General features: G+C 41.3%; 1 protein-coding gene and 1 long non-coding RNA gene across 2 annotated transcripts in view; one reads left to right on the top strand and one right to left on the bottom strand.

Annotated features, from left to right (window-relative positions):
• Nucleotides 1-17742, bottom strand: part of zfhx4 (zinc finger homeobox 4) — an 80115-nt gene extending 62373 nt beyond the window's left edge. The window contains exons 1-2 of the mRNA XM_088919243.1: nt 17480-17742; nt 1-294 (exon numbers count right to left, since the gene is read on the bottom strand). The exon at nt 1-294 is cut by the window's left edge and continues 2315 nt beyond it. Coding sequence (XP_088775369.1) covers nt 1-248 — 248 coding nt within the window. The 5' untranslated portion in view covers nt 249-294; nt 17480-17742. The remainder of the gene's footprint in view (nt 295-17479) is intronic.
• On the top strand, nt 16539-20757 carry LOC148833182 (uncharacterized). Its single transcript, XR_016091254.1, has 2 exons — nt 16539-16696; nt 19507-20757. It is a non-coding gene; the product is annotated as an uncharacterized LOC148833182 (long non-coding RNA).
• Nucleotides 20758-21291: the final 534 nt, after the last annotated feature.

Genomic DNA, 21291 nt, shown 5'->3' with positions numbered 1-21291 from the left:
TTGCAAGGGATCTCTTTAGCTGAGGCCACCTGAGTGACACCCACATTCTCCGAAGCGAAGCCCGACGCGATCTCTCTCCGGCTCTCATCCGTTCTCAGGTTGTCATCCGCGGGGCTGTTTTCCCTGTCAGGCTCCATCCCTGCAACTTTCTCTGGCACCTCATTATCAAGACGTGTCGTTTCACATAGCTTTGATATGCTCTGCCCATTTTCCTGTCTCGAGATAGAAGGGGAGTCACAGGTTTCCATGGCAATCGGTACGTGGGGATCTCATTTCATCCAGCCTGTCAGGGACCTGGATAAAAAATAAGGTGAGAGAAACCATTTTTAATAAATAATGGCATTGTTCGCCACTAGCTCATCTCCGCAGTTTACGACTGGCTGAAAATGTCCCATCTACAGGCTGTGCGGGGAAGAAGATTTAAGAACAGCACCGTACAGCAGCATTTCGATCTGCTAACAGGTCAGCAGGAAACAGAGAACTTAAAAGGCAGCTTTTAAGAAAAACAGATGACTGTTCATTTTCTATTTGCGTTTAAAGAAAAGAATGCACTAAGAGTAAAAGGGCAAGTGATGCATTCTCATACAAAACATTTCGGCAATTTCAGACCAAAAAAAAAATCAGTTTATTGCATTTAAATCCACCCATGCACATCTAAGAGAAGTGTCCAGCCAGTGTCTTCTAACGTAGCCCTCCCCAGATCAAAACGGCCCATCTACTGCCTCACATCAATTCACAACTTCACAAACGTTTCTTTCAAGCTATTCATTGCCCTGGCTTGATTAAAAACTGAACCATGAAGAAAAACCAAGCAAATTTAAATTATCACCATCCTGGCCAAAAGGAGCGGCTCCTCTTTGGTTCCTATTTTACAGAGTAAATCAGCTTACTTCAAATCTTCCTTCTGAGAGAGCCCTCAGCAGGTATCTAACAAGCTCTGATTAAGCACCAATCATGATTCTGCCCCACGCTTCAGCTAACTCGACAGACGACGAAACAAAAATTAATATTTAGCGCATCCAGTCCAATCATCCTTGGAGACAGTCGCACTCACTTAAATTCTTTCCATTGGACGTGGTAAAAAAAACCACGTAATGAACACCATTTCAAATACCATTGTGATGTTATCAATCCTGGTGTGCTGCCCATCTCTCAACTGCCGCCTCAATCAGCTTCTCCCCCAGCTTTAACAAATCATACACAAGCCCCACTGATGGAAATCCTTCAATCATTTGCTGCAGGCCGGCAGCTTAAAAAATGTATTCTCTTTGGCGGGGATGTAGATGTAGCCCCGCAAAGCCATGCCTGCACCGGGAACCAGGGCACAGCCCCATCGAGCACAGTGCAGGGCCACAGAAGCCTCAAGCCTGCCTTCCTCCATGCTCACAGCCTGCACAGACTGCTGGAGCAGGGCTGCCTGAAGACCGAGAGCCTTTGTACATTCCCCTGTTTGGAGAATGATGGCAGTGTGCACAACAGCTGAGAGACCTGCTCTGGAGGAGAGCTTGTGCCTGTCCTGCTCCCACTGCCTTTTTTTTTAATTTAAACTTAATAAAAGGCGGGTCATCTCCAAGTGCCCGCTTCAGTTACTGGAAGGGTTCTAAAGTATCAAATGCAAATGCACTGGCGGACGAAGCGGCACAATACAAGAGATAAGCACCGTCCTCGTCACAAAGGATGGGACCTCATAAAACAGACAATTAATAAACAACCGACGCCTCAGCCCTGGTTACAGACTTACTGTGTGCAGCCCTTTGGAGATCCTGCTCTGCCGCCGTACAAAGCAATTTGGGGGATTAATTTAAAACAACCCTGGGCTAAATAGAGCTTGTGGGAAGGTCCTTTAGATATTAAGAATGAGGAATAGCTGCTTCAAAATGTTTTTCACTCTAATCAAATCTAATCTCCTCAGCTAAGGCAGTGAGGGAAATTATCAGTTTAAGAGACATCAGAAGACCCAATGGATTGAAAGATGAATAAGATGTTTCTATATGATGGCTAAATTGGCAATCATAAAGCTTAATGTGTAATTTTAATTATCAACAGGATGGGGGTTAATCCTGCTCTTGGCAGTTTGAAAACACATTTGAAATGACCAAAAAAGCAATGAATGTTTCTTTTCAATTAGCAAGAAGACTGTTATGTTATTTCTAAACACAAAATTGAAAAAGTAGATGAAAAAGACAAACATAGAAACATTTAGGGAAAAAAAAACTTTGGAAAACATAAAACACCTGGGGTCTATTTTAACTACCAAATATTCAAGTATCTGCTTACTCTGTCCCTTTTAAATCATTTCGGCATCCTAAGTGGAACAGCACTAGCCATGATATACACAGCTTCAGTACCTCAGGGGCCAGAGCACTGTGTACTCCGGGAGCTGGAAAACACACAGCACAGACACAGTGGGCCATTAATACACAAATCCCACAAGGAAAACAGATCCTTCACACGTTTCCAACAAAAATAGCACTGATTAAAAATAACCAATATAATTAATTTTAAAAAGCGATTTGACCGCTTGGAAATGTACAAACATTTCAACTTTCGTAAAGGAAGATACCTGTTCTACCTATCTGGCTCATCTTTGAATGCACTGAATATACATATGAAGAAGACTATAATTTTTACAAATATGAGCCCTTTGTACTGCTTGGGCAAGACATAAAGCACACGGTTGTGATGAATAATGTATAACTTCACACTTGAAGTGCTGGATCCCTCCATGGGATGCGTCTGTCTCTCTTCTTCTTCGCTACGCATATGAATCATTATATGTTGATGAATTATAAAGTACGGTACAAGGCACTAACCAGCTGAGAGCTCTACTTGTTTTGATACAAGCGCGCAACCCATCCATGGTAAAAGCACATCCAGCCTTCATATTGATATTCCTCCTTTGGAGAACAATCATTCACAATCAACTCAAAAGTTACCAACTGAAGTGTGCAGAACTGTTTTATATAAAAAAACATAAACCATAATGGAATAGCAAATCTGTCACTATTATCAAAGCATTCTCAGTTCACAATGTGCCCGGCCACATCCTAACAGTCAGAAAACAGCATTGCAAAACACCAGCACACTGTTTCACTTGCAGATTATTTCCTGCTACCAACTGCGAACAGGTAAACAGGAGAATAAATATCATACCAAGCCAAAGAGTTTGATTTGAAGCAGAACTGCCTGTGTGTCCCACAGGAAAAAAAAGTGGAGTAGTGTACATACCTGCTCTTTTTAAAGGCTCCATTTTTACACCTTTTGAACTGAAACCATGCTTTTTCTAAAAGCCAAGCCCAGTAGCTCCTGCAGCAGACAAAAAGCGTGAAACTCCTTCCTCACTCCGATTTCTGCAGACCTAAATCTACACAGCTGACACAACAAGCCTGCCTACACAATGATTCCCTGCAAAGGAACAAAAGACCCCAAAACAGAGCCCATTCTAAACCATGAGGAGAGAGCCCCCGCACAGAATCAGTCCCATGTTCCCATTAGAACAAAGAAATCGCAAACGCTGTTTCTACCTCTGTTTTTTAATTAAGACCGTCCCAGCCCTCTCCATGGTCTGCTGAGACACTGCCTGTGAAGTGATTAAAAAGAATGTGATCTGATCAAGAGCACAGAATGGAGGGAAGCGGAACTCCAGGTTGGCGACTGCCAGAGCACTAAGTTCTTGAGAAAGCAAGGAAAAGGGCTTCCAGCCCTGCTGTTCCTCTTTTCTATAGTCTCTTTAAACCAGGACACCAGTCTATTAAAAAGAATCTTATTTTTTTTTGTCAAACATGGGTTATAAAACTGGTGCACTCAGCCCACAAGCGTGTTTGCAACTTGCAAAAGTCAGATGAGAAAAATAAACAAAACTATCCTTGAATTATATCAAGTTCCCCAAAGGTCACCACTGCCTCTGCTGCGGCCTTTCCCCAACACCAGATTCTCTATCAATGTGTCATAGTGAGTTAGGCAAAGACAAAAGAGAAGCTCAGTGTGAAAACTGCACAGATCTCTAATCCTGACAAAGCAATGAGGAGACCTTCACAGGCGTAATTATACTTGTTTATTTGTTGCCACGCAGAAAGGACAGATGAAAAATCCATCAAAGTGGTATTATCCCAGCATCAGGAATGTCTATGGCTTCTAAGGCCACAGTGAGGTTTAATTCCTTATTGTTAAAACCACAAAGAAAATAAGGAGAAGAGAGGAAAAAAAAAGGTTTGGCCAGACTTCTATAATAAGTTGCCTGTAGACATGATGTGCCCAGAGGTGTAAGATTAGATGGGAGAAGTGCAGGATGAAGACCTCCCAAGCACTGTTAACGTATTTCACACCCTGTTAAAACCCGTCGCTCGCAAGAAGAAGCATCATTACAATCTGGCGTGTGGTAGCCCAGTCCAGTGGAGTCTGCCGGAAAGGGATGAATGTGCTAAAACCAAACTGCAAGAGTGGGACCTTTCCAACACAGCATTTTTGGTTTCCTCTTTCATTAGAAACGCTTCCTTGAAGAAAGTCTGAGGGTGCGCTACCTCTGCCTTTGATCATTTTCATGGGAGGAGAAAAAACCCTTCGTCCACCTAGCGACGGTGTAAGCACTGGCATCGGCTCTGCACCTCTGCAGGCCGGCTCACAGGTCGCCCTTACCTGGAAGCCGCTCGACTTCTGCCGGGAATCTGGGCCCTCGTGATAAAGGCTGCCTCGTCTTAGAACCCGAGGAGAAGCCGTTCCACCAAAAGCTGACCCTGCGCTCTCCCCGACGCGAAAAAAAAAGTGGCCCGAAATAAATAACAGCAAAGCTATCGCCTTTAAAGCAGCCGCCCATGTGAAAGATTTCAACAGGACGGGCTAGTATCAAAGAAAAACCTAATCTACATAGTTAATGTCTTTTTCAATTTAAAACAGAAAAGCTGTAATTTTTCTTTGCTGGCAATCTGGAAACACTCTGGAGTTAATTACAGCTGATTCGAAGTGAACCGCACAAACAAAGGCCCATCTATGTCCAGACAATTATACTGCATTAACCAGCTTAAAGCTTCCTGCTGCTGTTTCAGGGCTCTTCCATTACACCCTTCTACCTTCCCAGCACGAGAGAAAATGCTTCTGCAAGGAGGATTAATGAAGAGAACTGCAAAAGAATGTGTGACGACCTCTCCTGACATGCTGAAAACTTTTCTGCCCGAGTCACGACAAAGGGGAGAAGGTAATTAAGTTTGAAAGAAAGCTCTGAAACAGACAATGGCTCAGTCTGAGAGGACGCAGGGAAATATAAAATCATTAACATTTCCAACAACAAAAACAAAGTTGTTCTAGAAAAAAAATAAATGAAAACCTTGCAGGGTGCAAGCAGCTATCCACTTGTCTTCCTCTCTTTTAGCTTGTTCATTAAAGTCCGGCGAGATATCAAACCAGATGTTATTTTCTACAGTGTGATACCACGTGGTACTCAGCCCTTCTGCATGGCTGTTTCTAGAGCTTTTATGCATTAGCACTAATGGGGGGTTTCACACTTTGGCAGTAAAGTTATAAGCTTTGCATTTTTACTTTAATTGCGCTTAGAAAAAGAGGATGTGAGAGGAAAAAAAGCAAGTTTTAATGAAACCTTTGCTGCTGCCCTCTTCACACCTGAGACAGATCAGCAGGCCTTGCACAGCACAGCTTTCCATATATGTGGACCCACACCTCCGTGATGCAAATTAGCGCATTATGCTTCCCGTCAATGTCTGTTTCAACAGCCCAGCTGAGTATTTTGCTTAATTAGTAAGCAGATGTGTTATTTCCAAACACAAGTAACACACAAAAAAAGAAAGAAAAATCCACATTTTCCTCTTTGTGTTTATTGGTTATCGGTGGTGAACTGTGTCCTCCACAACATACTCCCATCACTCAGGATGTGTCAGCAATTAATAACTTTGGGTTCTGACCTTTTTCCATCTATATTTTATTGTCTTCCTTTTTGTTGTGTTTTCCGTTCCACTGATGTAGGAGAAACGAGGGAATCTAATTGTGGCTTTGTCAACCTCATGTACATTAATCACCCTGTCTTTGTCTAGGCCATGCAAAGCAGGATTAGAGTTAAAATGATGACTGCTTAATCCCTTTGATTTCCCTGCGCTAAATAAATATTAATCTACTAGTCAATCACGCCCTTATAATGCACAATATATACAATATGAAAGTGCTTAGGGTTACATAAATCACAGTTTTTCTCGCATCTGCTTAAAAGCAAGAGCAATCCTTCCCAATACACACAGATACACACGAATGGATATGAAATCTGAAGTTCATAATCCCATAGAATATAAACCTCACCACTGGAATTCATGATGTCTCAGTCTAAATGAAACACAGGTTTAATTAATGCAGCGCAAACTAACAAATCATAGTTTATTTCTCTCCGAACAGTAAGAGCCTCCTCCCCTCTGTCTAATCTCTTTGTATCATGCCAAACCCAGCTAGCCATTAGTCAAACTGCTCTTTCAGCAGGCTTATTTCATTCACAATTAAAAATATTATTTTGATTGTCAACATCAGTCATAAAGCAAGTCATGATGAGTGAACAAATACACTATGAACCTACGTGGTTTTTAACTTGCCTCTTTAAGTGCCTCACTAAACCACCTGGTTTTAATATACACACAAGTAAACCAGAATACATTTCGGTAATGGAAACACCAAAACCCCTTATGTTCTTACACACACAAGCTAAAGAACACCAAATAAAATTAATTTGTACAAACATATTTTCACCTTCAAGATGCTGTCATTTTATTTAGAGTGGGGGTTATTAATTTAACATGGAAATAGTTTATTGTTAAAAACTTGACAAAGTCTAATTTTCAGACAATCATTTCCTACTTTTGCATGAATATTCAAATCGTAGCATGAGCAGGTAAAGATGTGGAAAAGAGAGTGAAACGTGACCAGCAGCAATGTTTTAAACTCCCAGCAGCTTTAAGTTGGCAAAGTGACGCAACGGGAGTTTTAAAACATTTCTCAGAAGAGGAGGCAGCAGAACTGCACGTTCTAAGTACAAAGTTTAAAATTAAAAGAAACAAGCCGTTCCAGCTCATATCGAATTAGGCTACTATCTTTTGTTGAATGTGAGGGAACAATGAGCACATTAAAAACTGTGGATGTGAAGCTCCCTTGTTTTTTCAGAGAGGTAAAGTGTCATCTTTGGAAATGGTCCTGGGGACAGACACAGACACCTTTATAATTAAAAAGCCATTTCTGTCCAGTAACGACGTCCCTTCCCCCTGTCACATCACCGGAATACCAATAAAAGTTAAAAAGTTCAAACCCTTTTTTCTAGAGAAGACTCTGCTCCAAGGCTCTCTCTCCTGTAATTATCTTTATAAACATAATCACAGACCAGGTATTCTTGCAGACATTCCAACGCAGTTAGCAATCTACCAAGTCAAGCATTGTTTAGGAAGGACTTTCAGAAAAGGTTTTCAGTAATAACTGCTAAAAAGGCCTTTAACAATGTGAATATTTTTTTCAGTAAACTAGCTCTTACACAACAGATCTTCTGATTTCATGGTTTCAACAGTACATCTAAGAGATCAAGTTCATGATAGCACTAATTTCTGGGCTAGCAGAATTACTAATTAACTTAAGGTTCAGGACTATATTTAATTACAGAGTTCTTAAAATGAACTTTAGACCAAATGCATTTGCTTTTTAAACAAACTTCATACTGCCAGCTGTTGTGAGTTTAGCCCCACTCTGACCAAAAAAAATCATCCATTTATTTTCTAGGACATCATAGGAACAACACACTGCTTCTTGAAATACACAGGCCACTTAAATGCTCAAGTTGAAAAATCTTCATTTTAATTAGATTTCATTACAAACAAACAACTGTCAGCCATAATTAGTAGGCCTTTAGTTTAGGGACACAGTACTCCTTTTTTAAATAAACTTGATGTCACACAAACTAAGAATCAAATAACCAGTAATTTCAGAATTGGAATCTAGTGGTTCTGTCAGTAATTCGATTACTGTAATTTTATTATTGGTACAAGAAAAGTATTTCATGAAAAATAATTACAGGAATTTTAAAAAGGGTTTCATTTTAATTGTTTAATGGGGTGGCCAGAGAAAGCAAATTGACTTTTAACTCTAAATGTTTATTTTAAAAAATCCCCTATTATTTTTTACAAGATAGTTCAGGGATATGCTAAAAAATGAAAGGATACATTAGTGAATATTAATAATAATTGCATTTAATGCTTTCTTTGTTTGGCTTCAAGAATTCAGTTCCATTCATTTTCAGTTTGATTTAAGAAGATAACCCAGGACTCAGGACATGATTCTAGGCCCTGCAGGTGCCAAACTTATTATCTTGTATGATTTAGAGAAGACTTTGTGGCATTAGCAGGGTCAACACTTTCTCTGAACAGCAAATGCATCAGTGCAATAAGCTGTTAATTAAACTTTGCTAACAAACACCATTAAAAAAATACTTACTATATTTTATCTTTAAATGCAAATACACAATAACAACATCAATCGTATTCACTATGCAATGACAAAGGGAGATAATTGCACATCCGAAACAGATTAAATGTAAAAAAGGATACATGTTTTGAAGGCAGTTGTTAGTGGAGCACATTTTGCTTCATTAAAATAATGCAGAGAAAAAAAGAATTTGAATTCAGATTTTTTTTTGACAAAATAAAAAAAGAATGGAAAACACATGAGACACTCAGCAATGCACACTGCACATTAAACTAATGACAAAATGTTGCTTCAAAGTGAGAAACACTTTAACCTTAACCTTTCCCTACACATAAATCTCAGTAGCTACATTCCATAAAAGGTGAATTAACACAACCATTTAGCTTACTGTTTAGAACTATCACTGGATCTTTCAGAAATTTGATTTAAATGAAATACAGCAACGGACTTTAATTCTCCCTAATGGGTTTTTAATATAGTTTAAAAAGATCATTTTTTCATTTAAACTTTTGAACCAGTCTGACTAAGCTAAACATCTACATTTGAATCCTTTAAAGGAGTAGGAGAGGGTAGGGGGGAGAGAGATCTTTGGACAATGAAAGTTATGTGCCACGAAATGCTACTGTGCCACAGTTAATCATCTGAAACGCGCTCGGCCTTTGCTTTTAAAAATGAGAATTCAAAGATCGGCTTCTTGCACTCTGCTATGTTTCTTCTGAACCACTGCCGAGTCTGTGAAGAAAGACAAACGTCTCGATTTGTCATTTTCAGTAGGTTTAGCACAGCGCCGCACGTTCTTTACAAATTTAAAACAGCTTTTTCAGTCAGTCCCGTTTTGTTAGCTCATATATTACCTGAGCAATTACTTGACACCAAGTACAACAGAAAATTTTAATGCTGCAGTCGCAATCACTTGTGGCTTTTTCTTCTTGTTGCTCTCGGCTGCTGGAAAGTTAAAACTTCTTTAAAACAAACAATTAAAGCGTATTCCAGAGTGCAGGCCAGAGACTGAGGCAGGATATGAGAAGGCAAGTATTAACTAAATACTTCTCTGGGGACTTCTGGGGCTGTACTCAACCTCTGCCCCAGTACAAACACAACAGAGGCTGTGTATCTGTGAAGATTCCCTCTCCCCACAGGTGGACTGCCAGTGTTAATCTATCTGTAAAAAGGCACACAGGAGTAAATATGTCTGTTGCCTATTCATGAGACCAGCGCTCATTTCTCTGTTTATTTAAGTTACCTCAGTCCTAAATATTTCATTTAGTTCCCACCCATTCCATGGCTGTTGAGAATGTAGTGGGTAATCCAGGCAAAACCGAACCAAAACTCCCTTTTGGATGCAAAGCTGGCACAATTACTGTCACAAGATGTACAGTAGCTCTGATCTCCATTTGTAGCTGTATCTGTCCCTACACACACCAATGTGTAAAATTAGGGTTTACTTTTCTGTGCTCTCTGGCAAAACGTTTTGCAGTCGCTCAAACCAGCCTGCAGCTCCTCTCAGTTCAGTAAGAAACTGTTGACCCTGCCTCCCTAAGTCTGAAAAAGCCTAAACCAAACTATGAAGTTAGGAAGTATGGAAGCCTGGGCGTGTTTTCTTGGCTCACATCTGGAGCGGGGGGAAGGAAGGTCTCTGGCTATCGCTCGTCAGTGGCACCTGCCCGTGAGCAAACCGCCCTCAGTTCTCTCGCTACCAGCGAGCTCTCAGACAGACCCCGCGGCCCGCGCCACTTCGCTCGGACCCGGGCTCGCTTCCGCCAAGAGAGCTCCCACTGGCACTGAGCCTGCGGCCGTGTGTGGCCCCTGCCGGGAGGCGCGCTGGGGCCCCCCGAAGCCCTCAACAGCTCTCCCAGGTCCCCAGTGAGAAGTGAGCCGCTGGGACCAATAAGGAGGCAGATCCCGCTGCTCCACTGCTCCGCTCCGACTCCCGAGATGGAAAGCAAATTTTTTGGACAGGCTTTACAAAACGGTTCACTCTAGACATGTCATATTAATAACAGCACTTCTCTGTTATAATTGGCCATAATTACATTTCCATGTGGGTACGATGATTTAGAGTTTTTCTAGAGAAGTCATACATGTTTTAAAAGGCCCGAACACACCCCTCACTCTTGACACTCGAAAGTCTCCATTCCTGTCTTTTTTCTTCCAGGGGGAAAACGAGCCACTCATATGTTTCTGTAGAACAGCGGGATCGGAGCAAATCGGAAAACTGAGACGTATTCTTGTGTAAATATTTAGCGTCCGTTAGGAAAGCGAAGCAGCGCTTCGGGAAGAGTCGAGAGAGAGAGGTTGTTGCTTTTAATAAACAGAGCTCCCTGCTTGTTAGGCGAGACAAGTCCACTGCCAAGCTTCACCCTGCCCTGCCCTCCGCGCCTGCGGGCAGTCCCCGGCCTCGGCGCTGGACAGCGGGAGGTGGGCCGGTACTCTTGAACCCCACGCTTGGCCCGCCCGCACCTGTAGAACACGCATCCAGGGGGAGCGTTACCCTCGCCCCCCGAGTTACTGAGGGGGTACACGCTCACACCGGCTGACCCGACCTGGGTTCACAGAAAACACCTCAGTCCTGAGGGGTCTGGGCCTGAGCGGCCCTGCTCCCTGCAGAGTTGGGCTCGGCTCAGAACACCGGATGGAAACATGTATAATCTACCCTATGTCTATTATGAAATATAGTATGTCTTCCTATATATTCCCATCAAGCAATGTTTTTTTTTTACTCCATAAAATCCTAGGAGTATTAAAACTAGGCTGAGAAATATCCTATGGTTGAAAAACTAAAAAAAAAAGGAACTGCAATTCCAAATGGACAAGATGGAATGGACGGAAGAAGACACGTATTAAGATAACGCAGTTCAATTATGAATGCTTTAAAAACAAAGTACTTGTGAGACGTTGGCAGGTTTTGGTGGTGGAGCCAAGCGATAACTGCTAATTACATTTCTACAGCAGAAACTTAGGTGCGTGAGTGTATGTGTCAGGGACGAGGGGATTGTACACAGAGCCGCACTTGGCAGTCAGACACAATTCAACATCTGGCAAGCTGTGTCAAAACTTGTTTGAATGAGACCCAACGCTAAATCACCGTGCAACCTGTTTAAAATGCACCAACAAAAATAATGATCCACGCTGCTCCCCACGCAGAAGTGAGCGAAAAGACTTGTTCCCACTTCTAAAATAATCACAGCCCTTTACCACTGTTCACTGCTGTAACAGCTAAGAAGCCCGTTTAATTAAAAATGGCCATTGCTTTGTTTGAAGCAGCCTATAAACACTCGCTGTTGTCACATTTTCCATTTCCGTTAAAGAAAGCAACAATTACCATATGAAAGGCTTATTACCGGTGAATAAAAGGTCAATGACTGAGGCTCCTGTCGACCCCAAAAAATTCTCTTTCACAAAAGACAATTCTTTTGTAACCGTTTCTGTTCAGCCTGAAAGATCATTTGAACAGAGAAGAATTAATTCCAGTAATGCAGCACGGTGTCAGATTTCCTGCAGTCATGCTCCCGATCGGACGCGGGTGTGAAACACGAGTCCTCTCCCGAGCTGGAATATCTCCGGACGTGTCTGCACGCCCCGCTCCCGGTGTCTACACCTCCACGGCCCTGTGCGCTACTCTGGGGCCATGTGCTCATCTTTGGAAAGGAAACAAAAATAACTAAAATGACTTACACACCACCTCACTGGATAGACGGCGCCTTATTAAGAATATATTCCTTCACAGAAACAGACCAGGAGCCCTGAACGCTAGATGGTCAATATTTAGCTACAACACTGGCGTGTTCTTGGAAATCTACTGTATACAAACCTAGAAACCTTTATTTATCAGCCTGAAGCCAGGCTATTATCATACATATTACTTCGCAAGATGACAGAATCTGAGGGCATCTTGGAAGGCTTCTGAAATATGAGCCTATGCTTGTTTTCTCAAGTCCTCGACAAACACATCTTTAGGGAGCGCTAGGCACAGGAATAAAGAAAGAAGAGGCAGCATTTTCGTCCTCCTTTCATCTTAGTCATTCAGTCAACCATTGAATGCCCCATTCAACACTGCTTTTCATTATGCAAAAAAATGCTAATCCTTTTCCGATGCTTTCACACTTGTATAAACCCCCATTCCTATCCACTGAAAAGCAATTATATCAGTTTACATTTCTGTCAAAAAAACAGGATTAATGCAGGAATACTAGCATCTCTTCAGCTATCCCCATCTTTAGCTATAGGAAACTAGAGATTATTAGTAAAAGTATTTTCGCTGTGTTACAACAGTTGCACTTTAAAGATGTGATTTAATTAGCTAAGGGGGAAAAAAGAAAGCTTTAGTTGCTGTGGAAACTCTTTTCAGTGACAGAACTGACCTGCCTTCTACAGAGGCCTGAAGAGAATGAGCCTCAGTCTGGCCTACTGATCAGAAACAAATTATGAAAGAATGTCGCCGGACTGGATGATACTGTCCTGAGGTACAAGGATCAGTAACAGCCGGGATACAATGTCCTCTTCCTGACGAAGAGCCATGACAAATGGGACACGGAGACAATTCGTTTGCATATGCAAATTCCCACACAAGGGAAACATGTACAAACAAGTGTCATTGTAAGGTGGATTAGACACACAAGGCTTTCTTTTTTAGGGCACGATACGGCCTAGGACATTACTCAGCACAATTAACCAAGTCTCCATGGAGACTAATGAAATTTTGCTATGGCACGACTTAAATTAGAAGGCTAGTTGTGCATTTCCACAATCCAACTTGAGATCCATTATTTTCCAGGAAACAATACACCATTTGTGCTCAGCTGATCTTTGCCAGCTGAACAAGCCTCTAAGTTGACAATTTGCATATGTTAATATAATTAAGTACTAATTACATGAAACTTGTACATATTCACATGCACTTTCCCTGGGCACTTCTGAGCTTGAACCCCATCCAAGTCTTTAACCCTTCAGACAGCTCCTAAGCTGGAAAGTCTCTGTGCGTTACAGTACAGCCTCAGGGCTGACACAAAAAGGCCCCACACTTAATACATTAAGCCTCCTCCTGACTCCTCATCTTTCCACCCACAAGACTGAAAGGTATTTGAGGGGGGCTTTTTAAATCTTATGGACCTGCGAATGTTTGTAACCCTGTATCCTAGCAAACCCAATCGCTCCATCAACAAAGGCAAAACACTTCTTATATAATGAAGTTATAATTTAGCACTCATATCTATAGCAATCAGGAGGGAAATTGTGAAAAAGAGCAAAAAATACTTTTAAGAGAGCAGCATGATTGGAGGTTAAAGCAATTTATTACAAATGAGCTTTGGATTAATATATGCAAAAGGCAATTAAGCAATGCTAATTACTTTGACAGAGTTAATTAAATATAATTACACATTTTCAGCAACTGCATAAAGCACAGTTTAAGAATAATTTTATTGAGATTAATTGTAAATAAGAATAAATTAAATGTGTATTTTGACAGGCATGAATAAAAAGCTTTGCAAATTAACTTGAAGAACAGACATCACCACACAGGCAGACACACACAAAACACTATCATACCTTCAAATCTTACAGCATCTAACTTTTTGAAACTGAAATGGACAGGAATCTTAAAGAAAAACAAACAGCCCGAGAAGATTAAAGGCCCCTTTGTCCTTCTTCATATGCATTTCTTTTAGCAAGCTAAATTAAGCGAGTCTGTTCTAAGTTTTAGGAAGGAACATTTCACACTGAATGGAAAAAATGTTCTATCACATCTGAAATTTGTGCAGCTGTGCGGAACTTGGTCCAGATGGTTCAGGACTATAAAACAAACACAAAAATGATACACAGTAAACCATCCCGGGATTATAAGACAATGTCAGTCTCTCGGAAAATATCGCCCTAAATCTCTACTTGCGGTGTTTTCTTCTTTTTCCTGAACGCAGAATATTCTAAATTCCATTCTCAAGGAATATGGAGTCAACTTGTACTGTTGTTTTTATTTGTACTTTCTTTTTTGAACCATTTTTAGCTGAATTGCACAAAATCCTGGAAGAAGCTCAGTGATGGGATACGCTGGATAAACACACCATTATCCAACCCCAGAGACTACACCGCTGTGCTTGTCCGAAACAGGGCTGACTGTATGGACCCTGCCTTTACTTATAGGTATATGTGTCCTACCATCAGCTACCTCAACAAGAAACAAAGCAGCAAAGGCAAAAATTATTCTAGATAATTCTACCATCATTTCAATGGAAGGAGGGAGCTGTGTTTGTTGGGGGAGGTTCTTATTATTAAAATCAATATCGGATTAGCACAATATTTTTAAGCATTCGACTGGATAAATATTTCTCTTTCAAGCCTTTACCAAAAACAGGGCTCTTAATGTGACACCGACCAGGCAGACAGGGTCCCTAGAATGCTTGTGCATTTTCTGTGTAAAACATTCAAACAGCTTGCAACAAGCCTTTCTGCAGCGAAGGATTTTAAATCATCCACCCTCTTCTATTAGACTTGAGACTTATTGAGGTAGAAACCATAAAAAATGAAGAAGGGAAATTTAATCCCTGAAATATTGATTTGCACATTAATATCATATAGGCAGAGGGCAATTTGGCTTCATGGAAATGACACATTGTCGACCCTTGGAGAAGCCTGAGCCAATCTTACTGCAGAACATGTCTGAGTCTCAAGAGTTATTAAGGGCTTCCCTGTTTGCCTTTATGAGATTCCTCTATGCCTACCTTTGCAATCTTAAACGTATTATTATTATTTTGAAGCAATTGTAAACCTCGGGGGGTTCCTATTTAATGGGAAGGAAGGTACAGCATATTTACATCCAAAATGCCACGCTCAGCTCCTGCATTCAACTAAAGCCCCTTTAAAAAAATAAAAAAGTTTAATACGACACCGTGATTTATGTCACTATTTCACCAGTTTAACTAAACGCTCCTTTATTTTTTAATGGAAATGTTTTACACCTTACTATTCGTTAGTCGTTTTTTCACTCGTTTAAAGAAAAAATGACGATTGCCCTCATATCGTATTTTAAAGACGCTGTAACACCTAAGCACAGAAATGACCTAATATTAGAGGTATAAATGCTTTAGATCTGGTATTTGTTTATGGAGTGTTTTCTACAATATCACAGGAATATTTTGCAACGAATGTTTGCTCTCTTAAAAAAGAAACGTGAGCACAACAGGATACTATAAGAAAGGAAAACAAGAGGCTCCATTTACGACCTACAACTACAAAATAATAAGCAGTAATTATTCACAGAGATAATAACGACGAAGAGGCAGGGAAATGCGAACAAAGACAGTACACAAGTGCTACAGTCTCGTTCCTTAAATGCATGTCCTTCATCCGAAAAAAAGGAAGAACACACGACCGATCGAATAAATTCAAAATAAAACACACGCGCTTGTAATTCCCACGCCCCACAAAAAAAATACGATTAAAACGATTTCCCCGATTTCTGTAAACTATTTATCTCCCTATATCACAGAAATAAACGATTTGGTGTTTTATTTTATTTTATTTTTATTTAAGAAAAGGCTAGATTTTTTGTTTTGTTGTTTTTTTTTTTAAAGATTTTGCACTCTCCTCTCCAACCCGCGGAAGCACAGATCGCAGCAGCGGCGGCCGGGTGCGCAGCGCGCTGGAGACACGGGCTCTCCACCAGTGCCGCCGCGGCTCTTCAGCTGCTCTCTGGGAGCGATCGATGCCCCTGTCACTGTCGCGTCCCAATCGCAGCCAAGTCTCTGCCTCCAACTAACCAGCAACCCCAAAAGGCAGGACTGCCTCGGCGCCTCTGTGCAGCGCGAAATGAGAGCGACTGATGATACTGCGGATCCTCAGCCGGCAAAAAGAAAAAAAAAACAAACAAAAAATACATCCGAGGACGAGTAACGATGTGGCTGGAATAAAAAGGCATACAATACGATAAAGGGAGGTTTCAAAAAGGAGCTAAAAAAGAGGGGGGAAATGGAGATTTCGGCAGGAGGAAACGTTGCTGTCAGAAAGGAATTTGGTGCTGATGAAAGTTTGTCATCGTCGGAGAGAAAGTTTTTTTTGGGAGGGGGGGGGGGGGTACATGCACGGACGATGCACATCCACGTTTGCTGCTTGCGATCTGCCCTGGGAAGCTCTGGGAGTGTGAACCGTCTCTGCGGGACCCGCTTGAATTTAAGAGCTGAATCCCCACCGATCACGGCTAGGCAGCTGTCCAAGCGGCCGATAAGAGAAACTCCTTTGCGCCTCACAGGTAATGACAATAATAATCATAATAATAATAACAACAAGAACACGGTCTATCCTGCCTTTTTTTCCAGATAAGTTTAATACAACATTTTACATCTCTGCCTTTTTGTTGCCACGCTTTGATTTTTGACTAAGCATACACAGCCTAGGTGACGTCTGTGGTCCCGTTTCACTCCGAAAAAAGTTTTCCAAATGTCAAGAAACGCGGCTGCCTTCGCGGTGACAGGTCGCTACACCTCAGCCAGATGAAAGCCGCGCCGCTCCCGGAGCGACGCCGCTCTCCGGCGTCCGACCCCGACGATGCGGCTAGCAAGTGCCCGGCTGCCCCTTCTTAATAAAATAAATCAGGCGGCCAGGCGTTACTGGGAGCCGGGCTCCGCCGGTGAGGTCCAAAAAAGACGCAAACGATTAAAAGCCGACTTTTGCGGGGAAAAAAATAATAATTTTATACTTGTCGGCAGTGGAAGCCACCTAGCCGCCCGAATAAACTTTATTGGAACTGGATCTGGGTCTGGCAGCGCTGCGACTTGTCAGTCATATATCTTGTGTCTGTGGACAGTTTACGGCTCTTAAAATCGGAAGAAAGCGCTCGCATAAACATAACGGAGAGCCGAATTCAATAACAACCGCAAAAAAATGCTACCTTTAAAAAATCGCATCGGACTGCCGTAAGCCGGCGAGAGCGGAATATCAAAGATTGTGCGAAAGATCAGCGCAGAACGATAATCAATACTCGACCTAAATTTAACGCGAACTACTCAATAAAAGTTAAAGAAAAAAAACTTACTTGCTTTCCCCGCGCAGTTTCCTCCTTTTCTTCTCCCGTTGTTTCAATAGATAAAGCAGGTCACATCCAATGATCGCGAAAGTTATTTTAAAAAATTAAAAAAAGAATAATCCTTCAACTTTATTGGAAAAAAAATAAAAAAAAATACGAACAGTGAGAATAATGAAGCGGTCCTTCGAGTCCGGCTGGCAAAGCATGTGTCGACCGCTGCCTCGCAGTTTAGGTTGTGGAGGGGTTGGAAAAAGGAGATGAAAATCCGATATGTCTTTATTCTGCTAATTATTATCGTTTTAGCCCTGTTTAAAAAAATGGCTGATTAAGTTGAGTGCGCATGTCTTTGTGTGCCTATTCCCGATATGCACTCTGGGAATGAGAGCGAGCGAGAGAGAGAGCGAGGTGTAATTAGTGAGGTGATCAACAGTCTCCACATTGCAAATGACGCGCTGTTTCAACTTAGAGAGCTGGAGGGTTACAAGGGCCAGATATACAAAAATGATCTAATAGGAGGGGAAAAAAAAAATCTTTAAGGTATAGTGAGTGCGGGAATGTCATGCCAACACAATGAAAGACCCTCCAGTGACGCTGAGCATCTATGAATTACATAGAAATGATTTTTTAAGAAAGGAGAAGATTCAAATGAAAGGGAAGGGAAGGAGGGGAGGGGGTGGGGGTTAGAGAGAAACAGAAAATAAAAACTGTTGTGGTAGAGAGATTTGAGAAGAAGGGGGGAAAAAAACAGGACGCATTTCAGTCCAGAATGCTCTTTTGCTGATTTTATGCAACATGCTTAAAATGACCTGCGGAGAATGGCATCTGAGATCGATTGAAACCGCCAGATAAACCCGTGCAGAACGTACAATCAGGCCGCTCCTGAACTGGACCAGGTAGAACCCAGATACATTTTATTTATGTGGTTAATATTTTGTAGGCCTACGCGCACTAGAAAATACATACATCCTTCAGGTTGCAAGAGGTGTGATGATGTCACTGAAATTAGATTAATCAGTGAGTTGAAATAAACACGCAGAAAGTGCGTGCGTGTTATCCATCCTCCATTCCCGGTGCCTTTTTAATATCCAAGACCTCAATCTGCCGCATGCACGACATAATTTGTCCAGCAAATATGGATACTTTAAATCGTACATCCTTGATTAAACAGTAATTTAAAATACGCAAAGAAACTGCACTTTCACACAGTATAATAGGGCTGAAAACAACATGATTGTGCAGAGAAAGGGCAGAATATATTTGACCCCGAGAACTTTTAGATCAAAACAGCCACAAACAGGAATATAAGCGCATATTAAATTGGATTTAAGTGTATTTAAATACACAAACCTTCAGAAATGTATGGCTCTGTTTATACTGTAAATCACAGAAACATCACAAAGATTAGTATGTATGCGTGTGTGGCTTTCAAATTTAAAAGTGACTTACAAAAATGGCTTTACAGAAACCGACTCGAACACAAACCAATGGTAACGGAGACTGTAGCAGAAGTGTTATATTTATATTTTTTATTTTTATATTTTTTCTGTAAATATCTAAAATATCTCCTCTGATCAATCATTTGACGCGTAATGAACACATTAAACTGATGGGGTTTTCAGGCTTTGAAATTTAGCGATAATATGAAAATACGACGCGTAAATAAAGACAGAATAACAACGTGCAGGAACCCCAAACCAATGAGTTTCATGTAGACCTATATACGTGTGTATGCAAATACGAGGACTCTGTAGTTTCGTGAATTTCATGTGTAAAATTATAAACATATATGGCTCATTATACGTACATGTATTACTAAATGCATATCTTGTCAACAAATAAAACATACCAAATGTACAACTGACAATTCCCCGTGTTCGTGTACATGTGTTTTGAACAGAATATCATATTATATAAACACACACACACACACAAAATATAGCACTCCGATGATGGAGTGTCTTCCCATTTCAGGTAGCATTTCCCTGGGCTTTTTTACTTCCTCTCTAACCGTTTATTTTGTCTTTCTGTTCTAATAGTCGCTATCGGAAAGAAAACCTGCAAGATGTTAATCGTTGGGAAAAATCAAGAGATCGCCTGTCCTTTATGAAAAAATCGAAGGAGGTGAATTGAGTGAGCTGGGTTTCAGGATCTAATGATAAGGCAAGCGGGCAGCGGGGCTGCGGCCGCAGTAGCAGCGAATCCCTCTTCCTATAGTCACTCCTTGGATTGTTGTGTCTGGGGCTCTATTTGGTCTTCGGCTCGGCGAAAGGTGGTCGGCAGAAGCCCCCTTTTTTTTTACGGCATTTCACCCGGCTCCCTGGCTGCTACCCCTCCGGGGAAACCGAGCGGCCAGCACCGAGGGAGACGCGCCGACAGAAACCGGAGCTCACAAGGAGGATATTGTGATGTTATCTTCTAAAAAAAAAAAAAGAGACGAGCCGCTCTACCAGATCACTTTTACAGTCTCGATTCTTGTTGATTTATTTCCTCGGCATCGGTGATTGGCGGCACTTTAACGCAAATAAGTGTGTTGCGTGTGTGTAAGTGTGAATGTGTAAGGCGTTTTGCACTTTAACTTCGTAAACAGTGAATGGGGCTATTCTACCCCCTTTTTGTCAGAGACGTATTTTATTAACAAGATTAGTGCTGCATGAAAGACTGTAAAAAAGTAATGAATTTTTCAGCTTTCCCCAGTGCAAGGATGTGCTTCTAAGCGGAGCACAATTAGCTCACAAAAAGGCGACCGTTGTAATTGTGCTTCGACATTACTTAAGTTTATTTTTTGATCACGACGAAGGCGAAAGTGAGCGAAGCTTTTTGCAGGGTTTGAGTCTACTCCTGATCTGCGATACAGTCACGCCGGACACCCCACTGTCCCTCCCTCCTGCTCTGTTCCTGAGGCTCTTTCACAAAGGCTGTGTGTTAACAGTTTTTTTTTACTTCCATGCCCCGCACACAGAAATAATGATAAAGATCGGAAATACAGACGCTCTACTATTAAGCCTGAAACTGTTTTTTTAAATTAAAATTAGTGGAGGCGTCCTAAGATGCTTCTTTCAATGTGAACAAAGTTAACAGGAACGAAATAAAACACTTGTTCGCTGTACAGAACTACTGCTCGGGATAATTACGTGTCTAATAACCGAAACTGAGGTAACGAACAAGCAGTTTTAACAGCATTTCTGACAGAATTTCTGCTGAATGGGCTTTGCTTTTTTCTTAAACCAACACGTTTTATTTGGTTTTCTCATTTATTTAAATAATTCGATTAAACAATGTTACATCCTCGTTGTTGTTGTTATTATTATTATTATTATTATTATTATTATTATTATTATTATTATTATTACAGAAAACATCGGCAGATCACACGTTCAGTTGTTGCGCTTTTGCTAAACATTTCTGTATTCTTGTTAATGTTGTTAGTTACATTGTTTCCGTCTGTGGTCCGCTTGTCCTTTCTGACAATATCTAGAAGGAGGAGAAGTTCTACTCCTGTTTAAAGGGAAAGGTTCGGCGAACACGCGTGGCGCCCTCTGGGGTTTAAGGGGTCACGGTTTGGACAGAACCAGACCCGCCTCCACTATGAAAATCGAACCTAAAGTTCCTAGACAAAAGCACTGAGTACAGTCCTCTTAGGCAACAAACAAAAGTTACAAACCAGCAACACACACAAACTCTGTTGGTCCCTGAGACTTCGTACAGACCGATACAAACAGCCTTTTAGCGGACAGATCATACAAGCCAACTAGTGCAAAACACATTTTAGACCCAGTTAGAGGTTAAAAAGAAATAAGGAAAGAAATCGCCCAAAACTGCAA

This window comes from Atractosteus spatula, chromosome 6, assembly GCF_055471065.1.
Source record: "Atractosteus spatula isolate fAtrSpa1 chromosome 6, fAtrSpa1.hap1, whole genome shotgun sequence".
Taxonomy (NCBI): Eukaryota; Metazoa; Chordata; class Actinopteri; order Semionotiformes; family Lepisosteidae; genus Atractosteus; species Atractosteus spatula.
This window is presented reverse-complemented; position numbering and strand designations above follow the sequence as displayed.